The 27,884-nt window shown below is 28.7% G+C and overlaps 4 protein-coding genes and 2 long non-coding RNA genes across 11 annotated transcripts in view; 3 read left to right on the plus strand and 3 right to left on the minus strand.

The window, feature by feature from the left end:
- Positions 1 to 2,684: 2,684 nt before the first annotated feature.
- LOC147906999 (uncharacterized) overlaps positions 2,685 to 27,884 on the minus strand; it is a 79,346-nt gene continuing 54,146 nt past the window's right edge. The window contains exons 4-5 of one of the 3 annotated variants that reach the window (XR_015547917.1): positions 5,052 to 5,271; positions 2,685 to 4,458 (exon numbers count right to left, since the gene is read on the minus strand). This is a non-coding gene — a long non-coding RNA (uncharacterized LOC147906999). Of the gene's footprint in view, positions 4,459 to 4,845; positions 5,272 to 5,971; positions 6,966 to 27,884 lie in introns of those variants that run through there. The other 2 variants (XR_015547916.1, XR_015547915.1) reach the window with 2 other exon arrangements.
- Positions 8,568 to 12,792, plus strand: LOC147907000 (uncharacterized). Its single transcript, XM_087415196.1, has 2 exons — positions 8,568 to 10,125; positions 10,829 to 12,792. Exons 1-2 carry the CDS (start codon positions 9,779 to 9,781, stop codon positions 10,905 to 10,907), a joined length of 426 nt encoding a protein of 141 aa, XP_087271322.1. The 5' UTR covers positions 8,568 to 9,778; the 3' UTR covers positions 10,908 to 12,792.
- LOC105152589 (uncharacterized) lies at positions 14,210 to 15,439 on the minus strand. Its single transcript, XR_015548010.1, has 2 exons — positions 15,077 to 15,439; positions 14,210 to 14,394 (listed from the first exon to the last, which is right to left on the minus strand). It is a non-coding gene; the product is annotated as an uncharacterized LOC105152589 (long non-coding RNA).
- The window catches only part of LOC105152590 (uncharacterized), a 63,512-nt gene continuing 51,674 nt past the window's right edge, over positions 16,047 to 27,884 (plus strand). For all 3 annotated transcript variants that reach the window (XR_015547914.1, XM_087415030.1, XM_087415032.1), the window contains exons 1-3: positions 16,047 to 16,408; positions 17,160 to 17,561; positions 18,314 to 18,712. Coding sequence is in view for 2 of the 3 variants with exons in the window: in XM_087415030.1 (XP_087271156.1) it covers positions 16,074 to 16,408; positions 17,160 to 17,561; positions 18,314 to 18,712 (1,136 nt within the window). In the remaining variant the exon portion in view is untranslated. The remainder of the gene's footprint in view (positions 16,409 to 17,159; positions 17,562 to 18,313; positions 18,713 to 27,884) is intronic.
- Positions 18,741 to 21,428, plus strand: LOC147907001 (uncharacterized). Its single transcript, XM_087415034.1, has 3 exons — positions 18,741 to 19,081; positions 19,449 to 19,853; positions 20,557 to 21,428. The coding sequence occupies exons 2-3, from the start codon at positions 19,507 to 19,509 to the stop codon at positions 20,633 to 20,635; spliced, it is 426 nt and encodes a 141-aa protein (XP_087271160.1). The 5' UTR covers positions 18,741 to 19,081; positions 19,449 to 19,506; the 3' UTR covers positions 20,636 to 21,428.
- On the minus strand, positions 22,101 to 27,738 carry LOC147907002 (uncharacterized). 2 transcript variants are annotated; one of them, XR_015548046.1, is made up of 4 exons: positions 27,188 to 27,738; positions 26,033 to 26,437; positions 23,723 to 25,282; positions 22,101 to 22,944 (listed from the first exon to the last, which is right to left on the minus strand). XR_015548046.1 is itself a non-coding variant. In XM_087415278.1 (3 exons), exons 1-3 carry the CDS (start codon positions 27,520 to 27,522, stop codon positions 24,874 to 24,876), a joined length of 1,149 nt encoding a protein of 382 aa, XP_087271404.1. In that variant the 5' UTR covers positions 27,523 to 27,738; the 3' UTR covers positions 23,593 to 24,873. The 2 variants fall into 2 exon arrangements, 1 of the variants encoding a protein (XP_087271404.1); XM_087415278.1 differs by lacking the exon at positions 22,101 to 22,944 and having other exon boundaries at positions 23,593 to 25,282.

Here is a 27,884-nt window from a genome sequence, read left to right on the forward strand (position 1 = left end):
TAATATTTAATACTCCAGCAGACGACAAAAATTGGACATTTTCACATCTGCTGGAGTATTGAATATTAGTCCAAGAAACCGAATCTGTCAAAAAAAAAACGGAGAACTGGCAACCGTGTTCGTGATTTAAAATTCTTTCAATTTCTGTTATTTCGATAGAGCGAGACAGAGAAAAAACAAAAACGGATAGAAGTTCCGATTGTAATCGGTGAGTCTCCGCGCGGACACGCCGAACTGGGCTCGTCTAGCAAAACAATGAGTCTGTCTCTGTCCTTCTCTCTGTGGTCGCTTGTTTCTAGCGACCGAAAATATTTTCTCGACGATCTCGGCCGCTTGGCGTGTATCATAAGAAAAGAGACATTCTAGACAATACATAATTTTTATTAAATTATATTAATCCTTTGCCCTACGATTTAAGTTACGATGGCGCATGCCATAATTAACAGCCTGGAACATGTTGTTTATGTTTGGCCCGACAGACGTACCACGGGTCTCATCAACGATACTTATGTTTGGCCCGATTTCTTTACCACGAGTCTCACACGATATTATAAATGAGAGAGTTAATCATATACCTTTCTCATTGATAGCAAAAATGATTTCAAAAACGTGATAGTTAATGAGATATACGAGGGTAGGTTGAAAAGTAATGCCTCCGATGCTTTAAAAAAAAAAGGAGGTGGGGGAAACCGGTATAGTTCGTTGCGTCTCGTTGTGACATCTGTCTAGAATCAGTATGTCAAGTTCCGTGTTAGTAGTACGAGCACGCGTTCATATTTTATTATCATGGAACGAAAAGCAGTATGGAGGTTAGGTTAAAGCAACGCGCAGTTATCGAGTTCCTCGTCGCAGAAGGGTGCGAACCTAAAGAGATTCATGCTCGTTTAAAAAATGTTTACGGTGACGAAACGATTGATATTAGCAATGTTCGAAGATGGGTTGTGAATGCGAAAAAAGTTAATAGTGGTTCGCTTAAAATTTCTGATTTATCGAGGTCTGGTCGTCGGAAAACTGCGGTGACAGATGGCAATGTCCAAAAGATTGACGACTTGATTCATGAAAACCGAAGGATTACGCAGCATAAAATTGCTCGTATCGTGGGTATTTCTAAAGAAAGAGTGAATCATATTATCAGTAATGAGCTCAAGTATCGAAAGGTTTGCGCGAGATGGGTCCCAAGGATGCTCACAGACGAAATGAAGAAGAAGAGACTTGACATGTGCAAGGAAATTTTGACTACTTTCCACTACTAAAAGATGACCTTAAGGGACATCATTTCGACTCGGACAACAAAGTTCAAGAATTTGTGAATGCTTGGTGTCGGAATAAAGAGCCCCAATTTTTCGTTGACGGGATGGACAAATGGATACATCGGTTACATAAATGTATTAATGTCAATGGCGACTATGTCGAGAAATAATCATGGGATATTTTTAAATAAAGATTTTTCTACCTACTGTAATTTTTTGGTAATTTTTTATCCATTCTAGAGGATTTTGTTGAGGTAGAGGCATTACTTTCCAACCTACCCTCGTAGTTTACGATTTTCCGTGTATTTTATGTACCACGTTCATAGAGGCGGTCTGCAAAAATTCAGCGTGGTCTCGGCCGTTAGGTGCGAGATCAGAATGTTGAGATCAGAATGTTCCTATATTCAATCCTGCTTTTTCTTTTTTTTCTTAATTTTTTTTTAAAATAAATAACGTTATTAATGAACATATTACTCCAAATATATTTTTATAAAATTATAGAAATTATATGTGTACTTCAGTGTGCTCGGAACTACAATAGTTACACATTTCGAGCCAATTTCTGAAGTGCTGTCTATTTTTCCTTTACAACTGCTCAATAGACGGCTGAACCGCTGGATCGCGCGCGGACGTGCATCTTAGGAGCATCACAGTATAAGAAACATGCTGCATCATACCTTCCAACATGAAAATTATCATGACAACATTTTAGCATGAAAATTATCATAAAAATATTTTCCTTCCTACATAATTGTTATTTTCTTAATAATAGTGATTGAACATCATATTAATAAGTATATACATTTTACTAAATATTATGTACTTTTAAAATATTTACTTTATTATTATACATTACATTGATACATTTGGTTTTCTTTCAAAGAGCTACTGACCACGTTTATGTGCCACAAAATGTAATATCTTTTAATATAGAATACTGATAATATCAATTTAAGACTAATAAGAGTCGATACAGAACGAGATGAGTAATTTTAAACTAGAATGATTCGACTTCAATAACTCCGTAATGTCTTCTTTATTCAACATGTGAATAAAGAAGGCATGTTGAATAAAGAAGACATCACAGAAGACTAAAGAAAGTAAAGGATTGATAATTTGCTAGAAGGTACGGAGCATATTTCTTAGTGCAACGTTCCTGAGATACACATCCGCGTGCGATCCGGTGCAGCTCAGCCGTCGAGCATTGCGCGGCGGCGGCAGGGGGAAAGAAGGCGATGCTTCAAAAGTCGATCGAAAATTTAACATGTATTCCAATAATTATTGGAAGAATACTGAATTACTTTAATAGATAAATAAAAAATTATTTGTATATTGCATATAAAGGCACATATAAAGGCTTTTGTTAATTATAAAATTATATTGACATCATCCTTATAATTATATTAATCATCCTTATAATTATATTAATCGCACTTTTGCGATTTGATTGATTATCAGAATTTTCATTCGGATGATAATTATAAAAAAAACATTTCACAGAAAGTACTGATCGACGTAACATTATTATAGAAACATGATTTTTTTTTGGATTTTTTTTAAAGGTAAATTAAAATTTTTAGAAATACACATATAATTTCAATAATTAAATAAAAATATATTTAGCCTGTAATATATGTTTGTTAACAATGTCGCTTATTTAAAAAAAAAAAATTATGAAAGAAAAAAGGAATCGATCATGAGATCTCTAACATTCAGATCTCGCATCTTACGCATGAGACCACGCCGAGGTCTTGCAAATCATTTCTATGAACGTGGTATATAACGCTCATGGAAAATCATAGAAATATCAATATCTCGTAAATTATCGTGTTTTGAAATTATTTTTGCTATTATACATAAATTGGAGGGATATAGGATTAACATAATTTATTAAAACTTATCTATAATGTTCCTTCTCCTCTTAATTATACACATTGAGCGGCCAAAATTTTCCGGAAAGCATTTTTGGTCGCTAGAAACAAGCGACCGTAGAGAGATGGGAGGGGGGTGGAGAGGAGAGGAGAGGAGAGGAGAGGACAGGAGAGAGAGCGAGAGAGAGAGAGAGAGAGAGAGAGAGAGAGAGAGAGACTCTGAAGGATAGACTCGCTGTTCGCTCGTTCGACGAGCCCAGCTCGGCATGAGTAGTCTCACCGATTACAATCGGAATTTCTATCCTTTTTTGTTTTTTCTCTGTCTCACTCTGTCGTACTTCTGTTTCGTTCTGCAATTCAAGAATGTGATTTCTATCGATTCTGGCATCATCGTCGATGCAGCAAGGACGCACGATTCCTCCTTTAAACAACGATCCTGATATATATTTTTATATATACAAAAATATATTATTATGGCGTTTCCGGCTGATAATATATTGCTGGTTTATTTACAATGGTTCCATTTCTATAGTTGAATAGCGATACTACTTCGTTTGCGCGCGACCGATAGGAGGAATGGCGCTTCTTACTAAGACTCGACATCCGAGTAGAGTCAAAAATGTGCTGTATACAGTAAATTTAGACTTTGCATAAGTAGCTGGCGATTTACAGAAAACCTCAAAGAACAATACTATGCTTGCAGAAACGAGTTACGAGCTTTAATGTAAGAGCAAAGAGTATTCGAAAATTTCATTTATATGCTACGTCTACTACGAGATTGCCGCTTGTCGTTCCGACATCCGAGCAGAAAGGAAACTCAACCGAAACACACATCGCGTTCCGAACCTTGATATATGCATGTGTAAATAATTCAGTAAATAAAGTTTAAACATGTGTTGTATATATGTACACGCACACACACGCGCGCGCACACGCATACATACGCACACGCGTGTGTATTTATGCTACTATATATAATATATATATATATGGAAAAAAAGAAATTAGATATGCTTACTGAAAAATGACTCTAACTGTATTTCATTACAGATAATGAATTACCTCTCAACCTTGATAGAAATATAATTTGTGTTTCTTAGGTCCAGTTGCATCAATGTTACTTTAACTTTAAACAAGGCTTAAAATTCTCTATGTCTCTGTCTCTCTTTTGCTTTAAAGCGAGACAGGAAGCGTTTTAAGCATCGCTTAAAGTTAAAGGAACATTGGTGCAATCGGGCCTACACAAACTTCTATAATTAAACTGTTGACTCAGTGTAATAGAGAGAAATGAACCTGATTCTGGGCTGTCCTCATCATAGTTCACATATGCGTCCTGCCTGTGAATATCGTATAAATTTATATGTGAAAACACTATGATAATCATAATAGAAATTATCACAAATGCGAAATTTCATTGCAAACTTTTCATTCATCAACTTTTTAATGTAATTATATTATAGAAAATAATATAAATAAGATTAATTTGCAGTGTAATAAATATCTTTTTAAAAAAAAGATTTAAAAAAGGCGCCAAATTTACGTGTATCTCCTGTAAACCCATAAAAAAGTGTTATATAAACTAAAAAAAAAAACGGTACATAAATCATATAATTCAAGTAATAATATTGTTAATATTTTATTATACATTATCTCTCAGTAGCTTAAAAAAAATGCAATTTGCAATGAAATATAACATTTAATCTATTGTAAAAAAATTAAAGATATTAAGCATCACAAAATGAGAAAATTTTATTGAAATAACAAAATTTTTTATGTAAAAAAATTTGCCGCGCGCGCTGTTTGACCTCGAAATATAATAAGTAAATGTTACATAAAAGAATTGAACGATGTTTATTACTTAATTGACATTAATCAACATTAAAATTACTATCACAATTACATTTAAGATTATAATTAATTTTAAATGTACTTTTAAATCTAATTTAAATCGCATGTCTTATCGGCATCGCCCGGCGTCGTCGTCGTCGTCCTATATCGTCGTCGTAGTCGCCATCGTCCAGTACCATCGTCGTCGTTGCCATCGTTGACGTCAGACGACAACGACGTAGTTGTATCGTCATCCTTATTTATCGTCTTTCTCACTCACTCTCTCTCTCTCTCTCTCTCGCTCGTTCCCTCTCGTCCTCTCCCTGTTTGCCAAGTATACATAAATTACACCCGTTTTCGCATTAAGAATCACTTTCATTGCTAATTTTACTTTAATTTTATATTAAAATTAAAATTCTATGAAAACATTGTAAACAGCAGTTTAATGAACAAAACGCTTTATAGTGTATATGCACTCGTGTCACACGTACGTCTAAAAAAATTTGGAAAGCTGTATGATCCCTTTTGGGAAACGATCTCTAGATCTCGGTATTGGCTTCACTAATTTTATTATTATATTTGGAGTGGTCGCAATCGAAAGATACCGATATATAACATTATATAATAAAAGTGTTTTCAGATTTTTGATTGCGATTTTAGTTTCTGAGTAATTTTAATTTAAAGTTGTTGATATCAAAACTATATCAGATAAAGCTAATGATAGCGTTGCGAATTTGATAAGGATATGAATATCTACGCTACAACGTTTACACATCAAACCGTCAAGCGATCCGTTTTATATTTTAATTTAAAAATAACTTATTAAAGTAACTATACAGAGAAATTTCGATATATTGTATTAAAAATATATTATTATTATCCATAAATAAATTAAAAAAATAAATAATAATTGCTATTTTTTGTTTTTCTAATTTCTACTAAATAAAATATTTTTTTGCAACAAGCAATCGTTATCTTAATTCGTTTATGAAACTTTAATTACGCGAGTTAATAATCACTTACTCTAATAAGCACGAAGATTTTTACGATGTATATCTTCTAGCACTTATCGAGACCACGTTTCAAGAGGTAATGCACGACGATACACGGAACAATATGCGCTACGCCTGTCAACTCGAGTTTCATTGAACGAATGAAAGCAGTAGTAGCATGAATTTGCTTACGCACAGCGCTAAGCACAACGAAGACACCGTAATAATAAACGCTAAAGCGTCTATAAAATGTCGGTAAATTATATCAAAATAAGTATTCAATATTTAATAAAAATTAAATTGCTAAATATACTCTTTAAATTTTTTGGAGTAAAATTTTACAAAAAGATTAAAAAGTGAGCCAGTCTTGAAAAAAAATGAGGACATTTTCACTCTTTAAGAGAAGTGAGAATTCATTCTTTCTAAGTAAGATTTTACTCTTTTGGAATTAAATTTAAAGAATAAAGTCTCCAATTTAAAAAAAAAGTAAGAATTTGTTTCTTTGGAATAAATCTCACTCCAAAAGAAATCTTACTACGAAAAGAATGAAAATCTGCTATTTTTTGTTTAATCAAGAATGAAAAGTTTTAATTCATATTTTTTCAAGATTGAGTTTTCACCTCAAAAGATTTAGAGAGTATATTATGCTTTTTATGCATAAATAAATGAATTGCTAAGTTATATTTTACGTTTCGTTGTGCTTTGTGGATTAATTAGCGTTGTCTAGAATAATTCTATAGAATAACGAAATATAAAAATTCGAATAGACAGAGCATTTCAGGATGGAAATGTTGTCACTTAATATAATATTTAAAATGTAATATAAGAGCTAGATATTGTAATATATAAGAGCTATATAAATAGATCTATTAAATCTCGTTATCAAACAGATTCAAAAATACAAACATCAATATTTATAACATTACTTTAAATCCGAAGAGCCACTACGGTCTAAGTATTAAGATGTTGAACTAATACATATATTATTCTAACGAATAAATTAATTTCAGAGATGATAATTACGCGATATGGTTGTCGACATTAACGCAATTGATCTAAAATGTTAATAATCCCCCAAAAATTACCCAAATTAATCTTAAAAAACTAATAAACTTATTGCGAAAAAATATTGCCTCGGCCGGGAGTCGATCCCGGATCTCTTGTATTCCGTACAGTTTTTTAAGATTAATTTGGGGAATTTTGAGGGGATTATTAACATTTCAGAGCAATTGCGTTAATGTCGACAACCATATCGACACGTAATTATCATTTCTGAAATTAATTTATTTGTTTGAATAATATATATATTAGTTCAACATCTTAATACTTAGACCGTAGCGCTTCGGACTTAAAGTAATGTTGTTTAACATAACGGTCTTGTTTTCTATCGTATTATCAATATTTATATGTATTCCGTCCAAGAATCATGTACATATCTCTGTCTCTAAACAGTTTAGCAACAGTTTTTGCAAACGATTCTTTACATCGTTGCTGTACCTTTTGTGATTAGTTACCAATAATCCTTACAAAACGTTATAATGGCAGAACAAGAAGTAGACGATATTCCAATCCCAGTTCGTCGTTGGATACGTGGCCATTATACAAAATTAACAAGTAGTAATGAGGCAAAATGTAATCATTATGCAGAAATCACTATATATAATAATAGATCCTTAGCTAATTTACATGAACATTTGGTGAAGAGACATCCAGACATATTATCAGAAGAAGAGAAGAAAGAAGATAAATTCGATTGGTCTTGGGATTATTTTATCGCAAAAAGCGATACAGAGGCAATATGCAAAAAATGTGACAAAACAATTAAGTACCATTCAGTAACTAATCTCAAAAATCATTTAAAACGTATTCACAAGTAGGTGTACAAAAATTAAATTAAAAAATTTATTTACGTACTAAAGAATGTAAAATTAATAATAGCAAAATGATTAATGTCAGCTAAAGAAAATGTAACGCAAACAAATATACTCAAATAAAGCTAGAAAAACTTATTAAACAGATTTTTGATGCATGTCGTCAAATATGATTTGCACTTGTAAGCATTATAAACGTAGAATAAAAAAAAATTCATAATTTATTTAAGTAACATACACACAAATTAGAAATTTTAATCAAATATTTAATATATGTGTAGTGATATAGCGCGCAATCAAAAGAATATGAAATACAGAAGAAGAATTTTAATCTATTAGGAACTGTGTATTTCACAATACATGATTTCTGAAGGTTGAAATTTTTATTTTTTTAAATCCTATTACTTTGATAGCGCAATTCCTTATAAAACTAAACAGTATTCATTTATGTTAAACAGCCTTATTAAATAACAAACTGAATTCCATGTTTCAAATTTACTATTACTGTGTTTAGTATTAAAAATTAGTGAAAAATAAAGTGAAAGTTCCAATTTTTACCGGATAATTGTCAGATTTCCAGAATATTTAAATCTGCTTGATCGTTACATTATTGATGACTACTAAATGTTCGAATAATAGATTTTTAAAAAATTTTAATTTAGTCCGCATAATGGAGGATAAGCATAATTGAAAATAATAGCTTTAAAGTACTTTTTATTGCTTTTTTAATAACATCTTATGTAATTATAGGATATTCAATCCAAATTCAGATCGTGTAGAGGGCAATAACGAGAGCAATTCAGGCAATGACATCATTGCAAATGAGGATATAACTAAAAAGACAGATTTTGTTCCAGCTCGTCTTTACTTACGTAAACATTACACAAAATTACCAGAGAATAATGCTGCTAGGTGCAACTATTGTAATGCAAAATTCACTACGCAAAGTAGGTGTTTAGTTAATTTACATGAACACTTGGTGAAGAGACATCCAGACATATTATCAGAAGAAGAGAAGAGAGAAGATAAATTCGATTGGTGTTGGGACTATTTTATCGCAAAAAGCGATACACATGCAACATGCAAAATATGTAACTTAACAATTAAGTACCATACAGTAACTAAACTCAAGAGGCATTTAAAACATATTCACAAGTAGGTGTACTCGAAGTATTATAAATTAAAAAATTTATTTACGTACTGAAGAATGTAAAATTAATAATAGTAAAATGATCAATGTCAGCTAAAGATAATGTAACGCAAACAAATATATTCAAATAAAGCTAGAAAATTTATTAAACAAATTTTTGATACATGTCAAATATGATTTGTAGTTTTAAGCATTATAAACGTACAATAAAAATAAGTTCAAAATTTATTGAAGTAAAATACACACAAATTAGAAATTTTAATCAAATATTTAATATATGTGTAGTGATACTGCGAGCAATCAAAAGAATATGGAACACCGAAAAAGAAATTTAATCTATTAGGAACTGTGTATTTCACAACACATGATTTCTGAAGGTTGAAATTTCTATTTTTTTAATTCGTATTTCTTTGATATACCGCAATTCCTTATAAAACTAATCGGTAATCATTTATGTTAAACAGGATTATTAAATAACAAACTGAATTCCATGTTTCAAATTTGCTATTACTGTGTTTAGTATAAAAAATTAGTGAAAAATAATGTGAAAATTTCGAATTTTTCCGGATAATTATCAGATTTACAGAATATTTAAATCTGCTTGATCATTACATTTTTGATCACTACTAAATGTTCAAACAATAGATTTAAAAAAAATTATAATTTAGTCCGCATAACGGAGGATGAGCATAATTGAAAATAATAGCTTTAACGTACTTTTTATTGCTTCTTTAATAACTTCTTATGTAAATATAGGATAGTCAATCCAAATTCCGATCGTGTAGAGAGCAATAGCGAGAGCAATTCAGACAATGAAATGATTGCAAATGAGGATATAACTAAAAAGACAAACAATTTTATCCCTGTTCATCTTTGGATACGTAAACATTACACAAAATTACCAAGGAATAATTCGACAAGATGCAACTATTGTAATGCAATATTCACTATGCAAAATAAGGCTTTAGCCAATTTACATGAACACTTGATGAAGACACATCTAGACAAATTATCAGAGGAAGAGAAAAAAGAAGACAAACTTCATTGGACTTGGAATTATTTTATCGCAGAAAGTGATACAAAGGCAACATGTACAAAATGTGACATAACAATTACGAACTATTCAGTAACTGATCTCAAGATGCATTTGAAACGTATTCACAAGTAGGTATATTCCAAATGAATTAAAAATTAATTACCGTAATAAAGAATATAAAATTAATACAAGTAAAATGATTATTGACAACTAGAGAAATTGTAAGGCAAACTAATATACTCAAATAAAGCTAGAAGAATTTATTTAACAGATTTTTGATACATGTCAAATATGATTTTTAATCAAATATTCAATATATGTGTAGTGATACTGCGCGCAATCTAAGTAATAGAGAACGCGGATTAAGAATTTTAATCTATCAGACACTATGTAATCCAACAAGACATGATTTCCGAAATGTTAAAATTTCTATTTTCTGTTTCTTAGTTCCTATTTCTTTGATTGCATAATTCCTTATACAACGTTGATATAACTCTATAATTCCTAATCGGTATTCATTTATGTTACACGACTTCATTGAATGCAAACTGAATTCCATGTTTGAAATTTATGCATATATATATTATCTCTGTTTAGTATAAAAAGAAAGTAATATTATATAAAATATTCTTATTTTTATCAGACAATTATCTAATTTACAAAATATTTGAATCTGCTTCATCGCTAAATTTTTGATCCCTCCTAAATGTTCAAATAATATGTTCTAAAAAATTTATAATTCATTCCGTACAGCAAAAATGTACATAATTGAATATAATATATCTACTGTACTTTTAATTGCTTTTTTAACAATTTGTTATGCAAATGTAGGATATTAGGTCCAAATTCAAATCGTGTAGATAACGAGAGCAATCCAGATAATGATATGAGTACAAATGAGGATATATAACTCCAAAGACAGACAATTTTATCCCAGATCTCTTCTTTGAATACGTAGACGTTACACAAAATTGACAAGTAGAAATGAGGCAAGATGCAAGATTATTGTAATGCAAAATTTAATATACATAATAAATCCTTAGCTATTTTACATAAACACTTCGTGAAGGCACATCCAGACATATTGTCAGAAGAAGAGAAAAAAGAAGATAACTTTTATTGGACTTGGGATTATTTTATCGCAAAAAGCGATACAGAGACAACATGTATACTATGTAATGCAACAATTTGGTCTAAACTTACAAGTCGTTTAATACTACACTTAAAACAATGTGTTATGTAAGTATATTCCAAGTAAATTAAAGACATTAATTAAAGTTCTGCAAGAATGATAATAGTTAAATAGTCAGTAACAGATAAAAAATGTGTTACGCAAATACGCTTGGTATTTACTCAACCAAAAAATTGTTAAATAAATTTGTGTAATACGTGTCGATAAATATGATTTATAAATGCATCTATTCATATACATATATATATGCACATATTTATATTATATACAAGGTTTAACTAAAATAACGCTCACTAAGCGTACAGTACTTTTCCTTTTATATATATAAAAAGCTGAATCAATGTGCCTAGCTGAATCAATGCCTCTAATATTTTGCAATTTTCGCAATAGTTGACGAGATAGTAATTTCTAAAGATTACTAAAACGGATAAAATCGATGAATAAAACAATATTAAGATACCTTTTAGTATTCTTTGTGAAATATTTTGGAGACGTTTCTTGAAGAATTCTTCAAAAAATATTTTAAAGTTTTGTTGCATACGTTAATTTTAAACATTTTGTTCATTAATTAAGGTAACTAAAAAAAGTATTACAAAAATTGTAAAATGGTAGAAGTCTTTTCCATTCAGTTTTGTATTAGTAATAATACTATATGATTAATGGGCGTTTTTTTTTTCAAAAACACTCTGTATGTATATCTTTATTAAAATTTTAGTTTTATTATATTACGCACATATTTGTGTATTCTTGAATGTGTGCGTATGGGCGTTCGCTCGTACGTGCGTACGTGAGTGCATGCATGCGCCTGTACACATGTAGGCATAAATGATACAATTACATACATAATTTATATAACTTCCTCTATAAACATCATTTTCCTTTCATCGTTACAACGTTTTTAACATCAATATTTTTCTATAGACAATTACTAAAAGGAATATAATTGAATAGTATATAAATAGTAGAGTTTAAATCTGTTTTCTTATTTAAAAGTCATGAATAATATTTTCATGTGCCGTATAATATTGTCGAGTATTTAATAAATAATTATAATAATAAATGCCAAATATTTTATCACTTTATCAAAATTTTGTCAGACTTTATCTCAACACACATTCGCACAGAGCTTCAAATTTTATGGATTATGAAGAGTTTCCGATGCAGACTTGGCAGAATGTGTAAAATTATCTAATTTGGATGACGATTTATTATTTGATGAAATCTTCGATCTCCTGGAATAAGAATAATTTAATATTATGTATAAAATAATTATCGATTATATATAAAACATATACATTTATTGACAACTGAATTGACGGTTTCGAAACTAAATTAACCTTACGCAAATGTAAACTTTTAGGTAACGGTAGATTAGTAGTTTTGCAGATCTCAAATTTTGTATGACGCATATAACATAATATAAGGTATAATTTTAAGCGTTTTCCTAATATTGTAACGGTTAATATTCGGCGATTTTTTAATCAAAATTTTGTTAACGTCACACTAGTGCATCAACTGTAATTTTTTAAATTTGTCTTTTGTTTTAGTATGATTTTGTATTTCTGAGATATAATATTTTAAATATAGATCTTTTCCCATATAATACATGAAGAAGTCATTTTATTTCATCTTCATTCTGTATTATATGGAAGTAAATTCATTTGTACTTGCATTCACCGATTTATTGTAATATATCTATTATATATATATACATATAATCGGATCACAATAAATCTAAATGAAATATGAAATAGACATAATATAATATAGCTATTTTTAAATTAAACGCATTTCGAAAAAGCAAAATTTTACTGAATAAAAACAAAATGCAATTTAAAGCCAAAAATAGCCGTTTGATTCTTTAACGTAAATGTAAGTATACTGTAAAAAAAGATGGAAATTACAAAAAGAAATAAATACATTAAATAACTACGTTTATATTGATTAGTATAGAACACTATATGAAGTACTTATTAACTTAATTATTACAAATAAATGTAACTTAAGTAAGTTAGAGAGATATAAGTGAAAAAAAAGAAGTTAGATACTCTTACTGAAAAATGACTCTAACTGTATTTCATTACAGATAATGAATTACCACTCAACCTTGATAGAAATATAATTTGTGTTTCTTAGGCCCAGTTGCATCAATGTTACTTTAACTTTAAACAAGGCTTAAAATTTTCTATGTCTCTGTCTCTCTTTTGCTTTAAAGCGACACAGGAAGCATTTTAAGCCTCGCTTAAAGTTAAAGGAACATTGGTGCAATCGGGTCTTATACAAACTTCTATAATTAAACTGTTGTCTCAGTGTAATAGAGAGAAATGAACCTGATTCAGAGCTGTCCTCGTCATAATTCACATATGCGTATGTATGCATCCTGTCTGTGAGTATCGTATAAATTTATATGTGAAAACACTATGTTAATCATAATAGAAATTATCACAAATGCGAAATTTCGTTGCAAACTTTTCATTCATCAGCTTTTTAATATAAGTATATTATAGAAAATAATATAAATAACATTAATTTGCAGTGTAATAAATATCTTTTTAAAAAAAAGATTTAAAAAAGGCGCCAAATTTACGTGTATCTCCTGTAAACCCATAAAAAAGTGTTATATAAACTAAAAAAAAAAACGTTACATAAATCATATAATTCAAGTAATAATATTATTAATATTTTATTATAAATTCCCTCAGTAGCTTAAAAAAAAATGCAATTTGCAATGAAATACAACATTTAATCTATTGTAAAAAAATTAAAGATATTAAGCATTACAAAATGAGAAAATTTTATGGAAATAACAAAATTTTTATGTAAAAAAATTTGTCGCGCGCGCTGTTTGACCTCGAAATATAACAAGTAAATGTTACATAAAAGAATTGAACGATGTTTATTGCTTAATTGACATTAATCATCATTAAAATTACTATCACAATTACAATTAAGATTGTAATTAATTTTAAATCTACTTTTAAATATAATTTAAATTGCATGTCTTATCGGCATCGCCCGTCGTCGTCGTCGTCGTCGTCCTATATCGTCGTCGTTGTCGCCAACGTCCAGTATCATCGTCGTCGTTGCCATTGTTGACATCTAACGACACGACATAGTTGTATCGTCATCCTTATTTATCATCTTTCTCTTTCTCTCTCTCTGTCTCTCTCTCTCGATCGTTCCCTCTCGTCCTCTCCCTGTTTGTCTAGTATACATAAATTACACCCGTATTCGCATTAAGAATCACTTTCATTGCTAATTTTACTTTAATTTTATATTAAAATTAAAATTCTGAAAGCATTGTAAACAGCAGTTTAATGGACAAAACGCTTTATAGTGTATATGCACTCGTGTCACACGTACGTCTAAAAAAATTTGGAAAGCTGTATGATCCCTTTTAGAAAACGATCTCTAGATCTCAGTATCCGCTTCACCAATTTTATTATATGGAACGGTCGCAATCGAAAGATATCGATATATAACATTATATGATAAAAGTGTTTTCAGATTTTTGATTGCGATTTTAGTTTCTGAGTAATTTTAATTTAAAGTTGTTGATATCAAAACTATATCAGATAAAGCTAGTCATAGCGTTGCGAAATTGATAACGATGTGAATATCGACGCAACAATGTTTACACATCAAACCGTCAAGCGATCCGTTTTATATTTTTATTTAAAAATAACTTATTAATGTAATTATACAGGGAAATTTCGATATATTGTATTAAAAACATATTGTTATTATCCATAAATAAAGTAAAAAAATAATTAATAATTGCAATTTTTTGTTTTTCTAATTTCTAAATAAAATATCTTTTTGCAAAAAGCAATCGTTATCTTAATTCGTTTATGGGACTTTAATTACGCGAGTTAGCAATCACTTACTCTAACAAGCGTGAAGTATTATTACGATGTATATCTTCTAGCACTTGTCGCGATCACGTTTCAAGAAGTAATGCAAGACGATACACGGAAAAGTTTGCGCTACGCCTGCCAACTTGAGTTTCATTGACCGAATGAAAATAGTAGTAGCACGATCTTGCACAGCACTAAGCACAAGGGAGACATAATAATAATAAACGCTAAAGCGTCTATAAAATGTCGGTAAATTATCTCAAAATAAGTATTCAATATTTAATAAAAATTAAATTGCGCTAAATATACTCTTCAAATTTTTTGGAGTAAAATTTTACAAAAAGATTAAAAAGTGAGCCAGTCTTAAAAAAAATGGGAACATTTTCACTCTTTAAGAGGAGTGAGATTTCATTCTTTTTAAGCAAGATTTTACTCTTTTGGAATAAAATCTAAAGAACAAAGTCTCCAATTTCAAAAAAAGAAGTAAAATTATGTTCCTTTGGAATAAATATCACTCCAAAAGAAATCTTACTTCAAAAGAATGAAAATCTGCTACTTTTTGTTTAATCAAGAATGAAAAGTTTTAATTCATTTTTTTTCAAGATTGAGTTTTCATCACAAAAGATTTAGGGAGTATATTATGCTTTTTCTGCTTTAATAAATGAACAGTTATTTTAAATTTTACATTTCGTTGTGGTTTGTGAATTAATTAGCGTTGTCTAGAATAATAACAAAATATAAAAATTCGATTGACAGAGAATTTCAGAAAGGATGTTGTCACTTAATATAATATTTAAAATGTAATATAAGAGCTACATATTGTAATATATAAGAGATATATAAATAGATCTATTAAAACTCGTTATCAAACAGATTCAAAAATACAAACATCAATATTTATATGTATTCCATCAAAGAATCATATCTCTGTCTGTAAACAGTTGAGAAACAGTTTTTGCAAACGATTCTTTACATCGTTGCTGTACCTTTTGTGATTAATTACCAATAATCCTTACAATACGTTATAATGGCAGAACAAGAAGTAGACGATATTCCAATCCCAGTTCGTCGTTGGATACGTGGCCATTATACAAAATTAACAAGTAGTAATGAGGCAAAATGTAATTATTGTAATGTAAAATTAATTACATATAAGAAAAGAATACATATTTTACATAAACATTTGGTGAAGAGACATCCAGACATATTATCAGAAGAAGAGAAGAGAGAAAATAAATTCGATTGGTGTTGGGATTATTTTATCGCAAAAAGCGATACAGAGGCAACATGCAAAAAATGTGACTCAACAATTAAGTACCATACAGTATATGATCTCAAGAGGCATTTAAAACGTATTCACAAGTAAGTGTACTCGAAGTATTATAAATTAAAAAATATATTTACGTACTGAAGAATGTAAAATTAATAGTAAAATTATCAATGTCAGCTGAAAAAATGTAACGCAAACAAATATACTCAAATAAAGCTAGAAAAATTTATTAAACAAATTTTTGATACATGTCAAATATGACTTGCACTTTTAAGTATTATAAACGTACAATAAAAAAAATTCAAAATTTATTGAAGTAACATACACACAAATTAGAAATTTTAATCAAATAATTAATATATGTGTAATGATACTGCGAGCAATCAAAGGAATATGGAACACAGAACAAAAATTTTAATCTATTAGGAACTGTGTATTTCACAACACATGATTTCTGAAGGTTGGAATTTCTGTTTTCTTAATTCCTATTTCTTTGATAGCGCAATTCCTTATAAAACTCATCAGTATTCATTTATGTTACACAACCTTATTAAATAACAAACTGAATTCCATGTTTCAAATTTACTATTACTCTGTTTAGTATTAAAAATTAGTGAAAAATAATGTGAAAAATTTCAATTTTTACCGGATAATTGTCAGATTTCCAGAATATTTAAATCTGCTTGACCGCAACATTTTTGATCACTACTAAATGTTCGAATAATATATTTTTAAAAAATTATAATTTAGTCCGCATAACGGAGGATGAGCATAATTGAAAATAATATGGTAGCTTCAACGTACTTTTTATTGCTTTTTTAATAACTTCTTATGTAAATTTAGGATATTCAATCCAAATTCAGATCGTGTAGAGGACAACGAGAGCAATTCAGACAATGACATGATTGCAAATGAGGATATAACTAAAAAGACAGATTTTATTCCAGTTCTTCTTTGCATACGTAAACATTACACAAAATTACCAAAGAGTAATGCTGCAAGATGCAATTATTGTAATGAAAAATTTGCTATACTTAAGAATAGATTAGCTATTTTACATGATCATTTGGTGAAGAAACATCCAGACATATTATCGGAAGAAGAGAAGAGAGAAAAAAAATTCGATTGGTGTTGGGATTATTTTATCGCAAAAAGCAATAGAGAGGCAACATGCAAAATATGTGACTCAACAATTAAGTACCATACAGCATGTGATCTCAAGAGGCATTTAAAACGTATTCACGAGTAAGTGTACTCGAAGTATTATAAATTAAAAAATATATTTACGTACTGAAGAATGTAAAATTAATAGTAAAATTATCAATGTCAGCTGAAAAAATGTAACGCAAACAAATATATTCAAAAAAAGCTAGAAAAATTTATTAAACAAATTTTTGATACATGTCAAATATGATTTGCACTTTTAAGCATTATAAACATACAATAAAAAAAAGTTCAAAATTTATTGAAGTAACATACCCACAAATTAGTAATTTTAATCAAATATTTAATATATGTGTAGTGATACTGCGAGCAATCAAAAGAATATGGAACACAGAACAAGAATTTTAATCTATTAGGAACTGTGTATTTCACAACACATGATTGCTGAAGGTTGGAATTTCTATTTTCTTAGTTCCTATTTCTTTGATAGCGCAATTCCTTATAAAACTCATCAGTATTCATTTATGTTACACAACCTTATTAAATAACAAACTGAATTCCATGTTTCAAATTTACTATTACTCTGTTTAGTATTAAAAATTAGTGAAAAATAATGTGAAAAATTCCAATTTTTACCGGATAATTGTCAGATTTCCAGAATATTTAAATCTGCTTGACCGCAACATTTTTGATCACTACTAAATGTTCGAATAATATATTTTAAAAAAATTATAATTTAGTCCGCATAACGGAGGATGAGCATAATTGAAAATAATATGGTAGCTTCAACGTACTTTTTATTGCTTTTTTAATAACTTCTTATGTAAATTTAGGATATTCAATCCAAATTCAGATCGTGTAGAGGACAACGAGAGCAATTCAGACAATGACATGATTGCAAATGAGGATATAACTAAAAAGACAGATTTTATTCCAGTTCGTCTTTACATACGTAAACATTACACAAAATTACCAAAGAATAATGCAAGATGCAACTATTGTAATGTAAAATTCACTATACATATGAATAGATTAGCTATTTTACATGATCATTTGGTGAAGAAACATCCAGACATATTATCAGAAGAAGAGAAGAGAGAAGATAAATTCGATTGGTGTTGGGATTATTTTATCGCAAAAAGCAATAGAGAGGCAACATGCAAAATATGTGACTCAACAATTAAGTACCATACAGCATGTGATCTCAAGAGGCATTTAAAACGTATTCACGAGTAAGTGTACTCGAAGTATTATAAATTAAAAAATATATTTACGTACTGAAGAATGTAAAATTAATAGTAAAATTATCAATGTCAGCTGAAAAAATGTAACGCAAACAAATATATTCAAAAAAAGCTAGAAAAATTTATTAAACAAATTTTTGATACATGTCAAATATGATTTGCACTTTTAAGCATTATAAACATACAATAAAAAAAAGTTCAAAATTTATTGAAGTAACATACCCACAAATTAGTAATTTTAATCAAATATTTAATATATGTGTAGTGATACTGCGAGCAATCAAAAGAATATGGAACACAGAACAAGAATTTTAATCTATTAGGAACTGTGTATTTCACAACACATGATTGCTGAAGGTTGGAATTTCTATTTTCTTAATTCCTATTTCTTTGATAGCGCAATTCCTTATAAAACTCATCAGTATTCATTTATGTTACACAGCCTTATTAAATAACAAACTGAATTCCATGTTTCAAATTAACTATTACTGTGTTTAGTATAAAAAATTAGTAATAATGTGAAAAATTTTTGCCCGATAATTATCAAATTTACAGAATATATAAATCTGCTTGATCGTTACATTTTTGATCACTATTAAATGTTCAAATAATAGATTTTTAAAAATTATAATTTAGTCCGCATAACGGAGGATGAGCATAATTGAAAATAATAGCTTTAACGTACTTTTTATTGCTTCTTTAATAACTTCTTATGTAAATATAGGATAGTCAATCCAAATTCAGATCGTGTAGAGGACAACGAGAGCAATTCAGACAATGAAATGATTGCAAATGAGGATATAACTAAAAAGACAGACAATTTTATCCCTGTTCATCTTTGGATACGTAAACATTACACAAAATTACCAAGGAATAATTCGACAAGATGCAACTATTGTAATGCAATATTCACTATGCAAAATAAGGCTTTAGCTAATTTACATGAACACTTGATGAAGGCACATCTAGAGAAATTATCAGAGGAAGAGAAGAAAGAAGACAAACTTCATTGGACTTGGAATTATTTTATCGCAGAAAGTGATACAAAGGCAACATGTACAAAATGTGACATAACAATTACGAACTATTCAGTAACTGATCTCAAGATGCATTTGAAACGTATTCACAAGTAGGTATATTCCAAATGAATTAAAAATTAATTACCGTAATAAAGAATATAAAATTAATACAAGTAAAATGATTATTGACAACTAGAGAAATTGTAAGGCAAACTAATATACTCAAATAAAGCTAGAAGAATTTATTTAACAGATTTTTGATACATGTCAAATATGATTTTTAATCAAATATTCAATATATGTGTAGTGATACTGCGCGCAATCTAAGTAATAGGGAACGGGGATTAAGAATTTTAATCTATCAGACACTATGTAATCCAACAAGACATGATTTCCGAAATGTTAAAATTTCTATTTTCTGTTTCTTAGCTCCTATTTCTTTGATTGCGTAATTCCTTATACAACGTTGATATAACTCTATAATTCCTAATCAGTATTCATTTATGTTACACGACTTCATTGAATGCAAACTGAATTCCATGTTTGAAATTTATGCATATATATATTATCTCTGTTTAGTATAAAAAAAAAGTAATATTATATAAAATATTCTTATTTTTATCAGATAATTATCTAATTTACAAAATATTTGAATCTGCTTCATCGCTAAATTTTTGATCCCTCCTAAATGTTCAAATAATATGTTCTAAAAAATTTATAATTCATTCCGTACAGCAAAAATGTACATAATTGAATATAATATATCTACTGTACTTTTAATTGCTTTTTTAACAATTTGTTATGCAAATGTAGGATATTAGGTCCAAATTCAAATCGTGTAGATAACGAGAGCAATCCAGATAATGATATGAGTACAAATGAGGATATATAACTCCAAAGACAGACAATTTTATCCCAGATCTCGTCTTTGAATATGACGTTACACAAAATTGACAAGTAGAAATGAGGCAAGATGCAAGATTGTAAAATTTAACATACATAATAGTTCCTTAGCTATTTTACATAAACACTTCCTGTGAAGGCACATCCAGACATATTGTCAGAAGAAGAGAAAAAAGTAGATAACTTTTATTGGACTTGGGATTATTTTATCTCAAAAAGCGATACAGAGACACCATGTATACTATGTAATGCAACAATTTGGTCTAAACTTACAAGTCGTTTAATACTACTCTTAAAACAATGTCTTATGTAAGTATATTCTTATGTAAGTAAATTAAAGGCATTAATTAACGTTCTGCAAGAATGATAATAATTAAATAATCAGATAAAAAATGTGTTACGCAAATTCCCATGGTATTTACTCAACAATAAAATTGTTAGATAAATTTGTGTAATACGTGTCGATAAATATGATTTATAAATGCATCTATTCATATACATATGTACATGCACATATTTATATTATATACAAGGTTTAACTGAAATAACGCTCACTAAGCGTACAGTACTATTTCTTTTATATATATAAACACTGAATCAATGTGTCCTCTAATATTTTGCAATTTTCGCAATAGTTGACGAGATATTAATTTATAAAGATTACTAAAACGGATAAAATCGATGAATAAAACAATTTTAAGATACCTTTTAGTATTCTTTGTGAAATATTTTGGAGACGTTTCTTGAAGAATTCTTCAAAAAATATTTTAAAGTTGTGTTGCATACGTTAATTTTAAACATTTTGCTCATTAATTAAGGTAACTAAAAAAAGTATTACAAAAATTGTAAAATGGTAGAAAGTTCTTTTCATGCAGTTTTGTATTAGTAAATAATACTATAGTGATTAATGGGCGTTTTTTTTTTTCAAAACACTCTGTATGTATATCTTTATTAAAATTTTAGTGTATTAGAGTACGCACATATTTGTGTATCTTGAGTGTGCGTATGGGCGTCGTTCATACGTCATAAGTGGTGCATGCATGCCCCTGTACAGTAGGCATAAATGATACATTCATACATAATTTATACAACTTCCGCTTAAAATCATTTCCTTTTCATTCATTACAACGTTTTTAACATCAAATTCTATAGACAATTACTAAAAGAATATAATTGAAGAGTATATAATAGTAGGGTTTAAAATTGTTTTTTATTTAAAAAGTTCATAAATAATATTTTCATGTGCCGTATATATTGTCGGAGTAGATGTAATAAAATAAGTAACATAATAAATGCCAATATTTTATCCACTTTATCAATTTTTGTCACATTTTATCTCAAACACAGATTCGCACAGAGCTTCAAATTCTATGGATATGAAGAGTTTCCGGAGTTGCAGAATTGGCAAAATGTCCTGGAAAAAATTATCTATTTGGAGAAGTTTCTAGCGGGGGATTTCGAAGCTTGTTTCCAGATATACAAAATGTATTGAGATTGACGGGAATTATGTAGAAAAAGACTAGAAGTTGTCAAGTATTATCCATGTAAATTTTAGATTTTTTCAATAAAAACTTTATTTGTAAAAAAAAAACGGAACTTATTTTCTGGATACCCCTCGTATATAAAAGTATCTCGTATATAAAAGAAATAGTACTGTACGCTTAGTGAGCGTTATTTCAGTTAAACCTTGTATATAATATAAATATGTGCATATACATATGTATATGAATAGATGCATTTATAAATCATATTTATCGACACGTATTACACAAATTTATCTAACAATTTTTTTGTTGAGTAAATATCATGGGTATTTGCGTAACACATTTTTTATCTGATTATTTAACTATTATCATTCTTGCAGAACGTTAATTAATGCCTTTAATTTACTTGGAATATACTTACATAAGACATTATTTTAAGTGTAGTATTAAACGACTTGTAAGTTTAGACCAAATTGTTGTATTACATAGTATTCATGGTATCGCTTTTTGCGATAAAATAAGCCCAAGTCCAATAAAATTTATCTTCTTTTTTCTCTTCTTCTGACAATATGTCTGGATGTGCCTTCACAGGATGTGTTTATGTAAAATAGCTAAGGAACTATTATGTATGTTAAATTTTACAATCTTGCATCTCTCTCATTTCTACTTGTCCATTTTGTGTAACGTCTACGTATTCAAAGACGAGAGCTGGGATAATGTTGTCTGTCTTTGGAGTTATATATCCTCATTTGCACTCATATCATTATCTGGATTGCTCTCGTTATCTACACGATTTGAATTTGGACCTAATATCCTACATTTACATAACAAGTTATTAAAAAAGCAATTAAAAGTACAGTAGATTATATTCAATTATGTACATTTTTCGCTGTACGGAATGAATTATAAATTTTTTAGAACATATTATTTGAACATTTAGGAGGGATCAAAAATTTAGCGACGAAGCAGATTCAAATATTGTAAATTTGATAATTGTCTGATAAAAATAAGAATATTTTATATAATATTACTTTTTTTTTATACTAAACAGAAATAATATATATATGCATAAATTTCAATCATGGAATTCAGTTTGCATTCAATGAGATCGTGTAACATAAATGAATACCGATTAGGAATTATAGAGTTATATCAAGGTTTTATAAGGAATTGCGCAATCAAAGAAATAGGAACTAAGAAATAGAAAGTAGAAATTTTAATCTTTCGGAAATCATGTCGTGTTGGATTACATAGTGTCTGATAGATTAAATTCTTATTCTCCGTTCCCTATTCTTTAGATTGCGCGCAGTATCACTACACATATATTGAATATTTGATTAAAATTTCTAATTTGTGTGTATGTTGCTTCAATAAATTTTGAATTTTTTTTTATTTTACGTTTATAATGGTTAAAAGTGCAAAACGTATTTGACGACATTCATCAAAAATATGTTTAATAAATTTTTCTAGCTTTATTTGGGTATATTTATTTGCGTTACATTATCTTTAGCTGATTTTGATCATTTTACTTGTATTAATTTTATATTCTTTATTACGGTAATTAATTTTTAATTCATTTGGAATATACCTACTTGTGAATACGTTTCAAATGCATCTTGAGATCAATTACTGAATAGTTCGTAATTGTTATGTCACATTTTGTACATGTTGCCTTTGTATCACTTTCTGCGATAAAATAGTCCCAAGTCCAATGGAATTTATCTTCTTTCTTCTCTTCTTTTGATAATATGTCTGGATGTCTCTTCACCAAGTGTTCATGTAAATTAACTAAAGAACTAGTTTGCGTAGTGAATTTTGTATTACAATAGTTGCATCTTGCAGCATTATTCTCTGGTAATTTTGTGTAATGTTTACGTATGTAAAGACGAGCTGGAATAAAATCTGTCTTTTTAGTTATATCCTCATTTGCAATGATGTCATTGCCTGAATTGCTCTCGTTATTGCCCTCTACACGATCTGAATTTGGATTGAATATCCTATAATTACATAAGAAGTTATTAAAAAAGCAATAAAAAGTACTTTAAAGCTATTATTTTCAATTATGCTTATCCTCCGTTATGCGGACTAAATTATAATTTTTTTAATATCTATTATTCGAACATTTAGTAGTCATCAAAAATGTAGCGATCAAGCAGATTTAAATATTCTGGAAATCTGACAATTATCCGGTAAAAATTGGAATTTTTCACTTTATTTTTCACTAATTTTTAATACTAAACACAGTAATAGTAAATTTGAAACATGGAATTCAGTTTGTTATTTAATAAGGCTGTTTAACATAAATGAATACCGATTAGTTTTATAAGGAATTGCACTATCAAAGAAATAGGAATTAGGAAAATAGAATTTCCAACCTTCAGAAATCATGTGTTGTGAAATACATAGTTCCTAATAGGTTAAAATTCTTGTTCTGTTTTCCATATTCTTTTGATTGCGCGCAGAACCACTACACATATATTAAATATTTGATTAAAATTTATAATTTTGTGTTTGTTATTTCAATAAATTTTGAATTTTTTTTTATTGTACGTTCATAATGCTTAAAAGTGCAAATCATATTTGACATGTATCAAAAATCTGTTTAATAAATTTTTCTAGCTTTATTTGAGTATATTTGTTTGCGTTACATTTTCTTTAGCTGACATTGATCATTTTACTATTATTAATTTTACATTCTTCAGTACGTAAATAAATTTTTTAATTTATAATACTTCGAGTACACCTACTTGTGAATATGTTTTAAATGCCTCTTGAATTTAGTTACTGTATGGTACTTAATTGTTAAGTCACATATTTTGCATGTTGCATGTGTATCGCTTTTTGCGATAAAATAGTCCCAACACCAATCGAATTTATCTTCTTTTTTCTCTTCTTCTGATAATATGTCTGGATGTCTCTTCACCAAGTGTTCATGTAAATTAACTAAACACCTACTTTGCGTAGTGAATTTTGTATTACAATAGTTGCATCTTGCAGCATTATTCTCTGGTAATTTTGTGTAATGTTTACGTAAGTAAAGACGAGCTGGAATAAAATCTGTCTTTTTAGTTATATCCTCATTTGCAATGATGTCGTTGCCTGAATTGCTCTCGTTATTGCCCTCTACACGATCTGAATTTGGATTGAATATCCTATAAGTACATAAGAAGTTATTAAAAAAGCAATAAAAAGTACTTTAAAGCTATTATTTTCAATTATGCTTATCCTCCGTTATGCGGACTAAATTATAATTTTTTTAAAATCTATTATTCGAACATTTAGTAGTCATCAATAATGTAACGATCAAGCAGATTTAAATATTCTGGAAATCTGACAATTATCCGATAAAAATTGGAATTTTTCACTTTATTTTTCACTAATTTTTAATACTAAACACAGTAATAGTAAATTTGAAACATGGAATTCAGTTTGTTATTTAATAAGGCTGTTTAACATAAATGAATACCGATTAGTTTTATAAGGAATTGCGCTATCAAAGAAATAGGAATTAAGAAAATAGAATTTCCAATCTTCAAAAATCATGTGTTGTGAAATACATAGTTCCTAATAGGTTAAAATTCTTGTTCTGTTTTCCATATTCTTTTGGTTGCGCGTAGAACCACTACACATATATTAAATATTTGATTAAAATTTATAATTTTGTGTTTGTTATTTCAATAAATTTTGAATTTTTTTTTATTGTACATTCATAATGCTTAAAAATGCAAATCATATTTGACATGTATCAAAAATCTGTTTAATAAATTTTTCTAGCTTTATTTGAGTATATTTGTTTGCGTTACATTTTCTTTAGCTGACATTGACCATTTTACTATTATTAATTTTACATTCTTCAGTACGTAAATAAATTTTTTAATTTATAATACTTCGAGTACACCTACTTGTGAATATGTTTTAAATGCCTCTTGAGACCAGATACTGAATGGTACTTAATTGTTAAGTCACATATTTTGCATGTTGCATGTGTATCGCTTTTTGCGATAAAATAGTCCCAAGTCCAATGGAATTTATCTTCTTTCTTCTCTTCTTCTGATAATATGTCTGGATGTCTCTCCATCAAGTGTTCATGTAAATTAACTAAAGATCTAGTTTGCGTAGTGAATTTTGTATTACAATAGTTGCATCTTGCAGCATTATTCTCTGGTAATTTTGTGTAATGTTTACGTATGTAAAGACGAGCTGGAATAAAATCTGTCTTTTTAGTTATATCCTCATTTGCAATGATGTCATTGCCTGAATTGCTCTCGTTATTGCCCTCTACACGATCTGAATTTGGATTGAATGTCCTATAATTACATAAGAAGTTATTAAAAAAGCAATAAAAAGTACTTTAAAGCTATTATTTTCAATTATGCTTATCCTCCGTTATGCGGACTAAATTATAATTTTTTTAATATCTATTATTCGAACATTTAGTAGTCATCAAAAATGTAGCGATCAAGCAGATTTAAATATTCTGGAAATCTGACAATTATCCGGTAAAAATTGGAATTTTTCACTTTATTTTTCACTAATTTTTAATACTAAACACAGTAATAGTAAATTTGAAACATGGAATTCAGTTTGTTATTTAATAAGGCTGTTTAACATAAATGAATACCGATTAGTTTTATAAGGAATTGCGCTATCAAAGAAATAGGAATTAGGAAAATAGAATTTCCAACCTTCAGAAATCATGTGTTGTGAAATACATAGTTCCTAATAGGTTAAAATTCTTGTTCTGTTTTCCATATTCTTTTGATTGCGCGCAGAACCACTACACATATATTAAATATTTGATTAAAATTTATAATTTTGTGTTTGTTATTTCAATAAATTTTGAATTTTTTTTTATTGTACGTTCATAATGCTTAAAAGTGCAAATCATATTTGACATGTATCAAAAATCTGTTTAATAAATTTTTCTAGCTTTATTTGAGTATATTTGTTTGCGTTACATTTTCTTTAGCTGACATTGATCATTTTACTATTATTAATTTTACATTCTTCAGTACGTAAATAAATTTTTTAATTTATAATACTTCGAGTACACCTACTTGTGAATATGTTTTAAATGCCTCCTAAGTTCAGTTACTGTACGGTACTTAATTGTTAAGTCACATATTTTGCATGTTGCATGTGTATCGCTTTTTGCGATAAAATAGTCCCAAGTCCAATGGAATTTATCTTCTTTCTTCTCTTCTTCTGATAATATGTCTGGATGTCTCTCCACCAAGTGTTCATGTAAATTAGCTAAGGATCTATTATTATATATAGTGATTTCTGCACAATGATTACATTTTGCCTCATTACTACTTGTTAATTTTGTATAATGGCCACGTATCCAACGACGAACTGGGATTGGAATATCGTTTACTTCTTGTTCTGCCATTATAACGTTTTGTAAGGATTATTGGTAACTAATCACAAAAGGTACAGCAACGATGTAAAGAATCGTTTGCAAAAACTGTTGCTAAACTGTTTAGAGACAGAGATATGTACATGATTCTTGGACGGAATACATATAAATATTGATAATAAGATAGGAAACAAGACCGTTATGTTAAATAACATTACTTTAAGTCCGAAGCGCTAAGTATTAAGATGTTGAACTAATATATATATTATTCAAACAAATAAATTAATTTTAGAAATGATAATTACGTGTCGATATGATTGTCGACATTAACGCAATTGCTCTGAAATGTTAATAATCCCCTCAAAATTCCCCAAATTAATCTTAAAAAACTGTAC

Source organism: Acromyrmex echinatior, chromosome 17 (assembly GCF_024713525.1).
Source record: "Acromyrmex echinatior isolate Ae372 chromosome 17, ASM2471352v2, whole genome shotgun sequence".
Lineage (NCBI taxonomy): Eukaryota > Metazoa > Arthropoda > Insecta > Hymenoptera > Formicidae > Acromyrmex > Acromyrmex echinatior.

Bases quoted from the DNA above. Each gene is read 5' to 3' on its own strand.
- LOC147907002 (XM_087415278.1), bottom strand. From the start codon at position 27,522: ATGGCAGAACAAGAAGTAAACGATATTCCAATCCCAGTTCGTCGTTGG. The intron at 26,438-27,187 runs GTAGGTGTACTC...ATGTAATTATAG, and splicing joins CATTTAAAACATATTCACAA to GACATTCAATCCAAATTCAG. The intron at 25,283-26,032 runs GTAGGTGTACTC...ATGTACTTATAG, and splicing joins CATTTAAAACATATTCACAA to GATATTCAATCCAAATTCAG.
- LOC147907001 (XM_087415034.1), top strand. From the start codon at position 19,507: ATGATTGCAAATGAGGATATAACTAAAAAGACAGACAATTTTATCCCT. The intron at 19,854-20,556 runs GTAGGTATATTC...ATGCAAATGTAG, and splicing joins CATTTGAAACGTATTCACAA to GATATTAGGTCCAAATTCAA.
- LOC147907000 (XM_087415196.1), top strand. From the start codon at position 9,779: ATGATTGCAAATGAGGATATAACTAAAAAGACAAACAATTTTATCCCT. The intron at 10,126-10,828 runs GTAGGTATATTC...ATGCAAATGTAG, and splicing joins CATTTGAAACGTATTCACAA to GATATTAGGTCCAAATTCAA.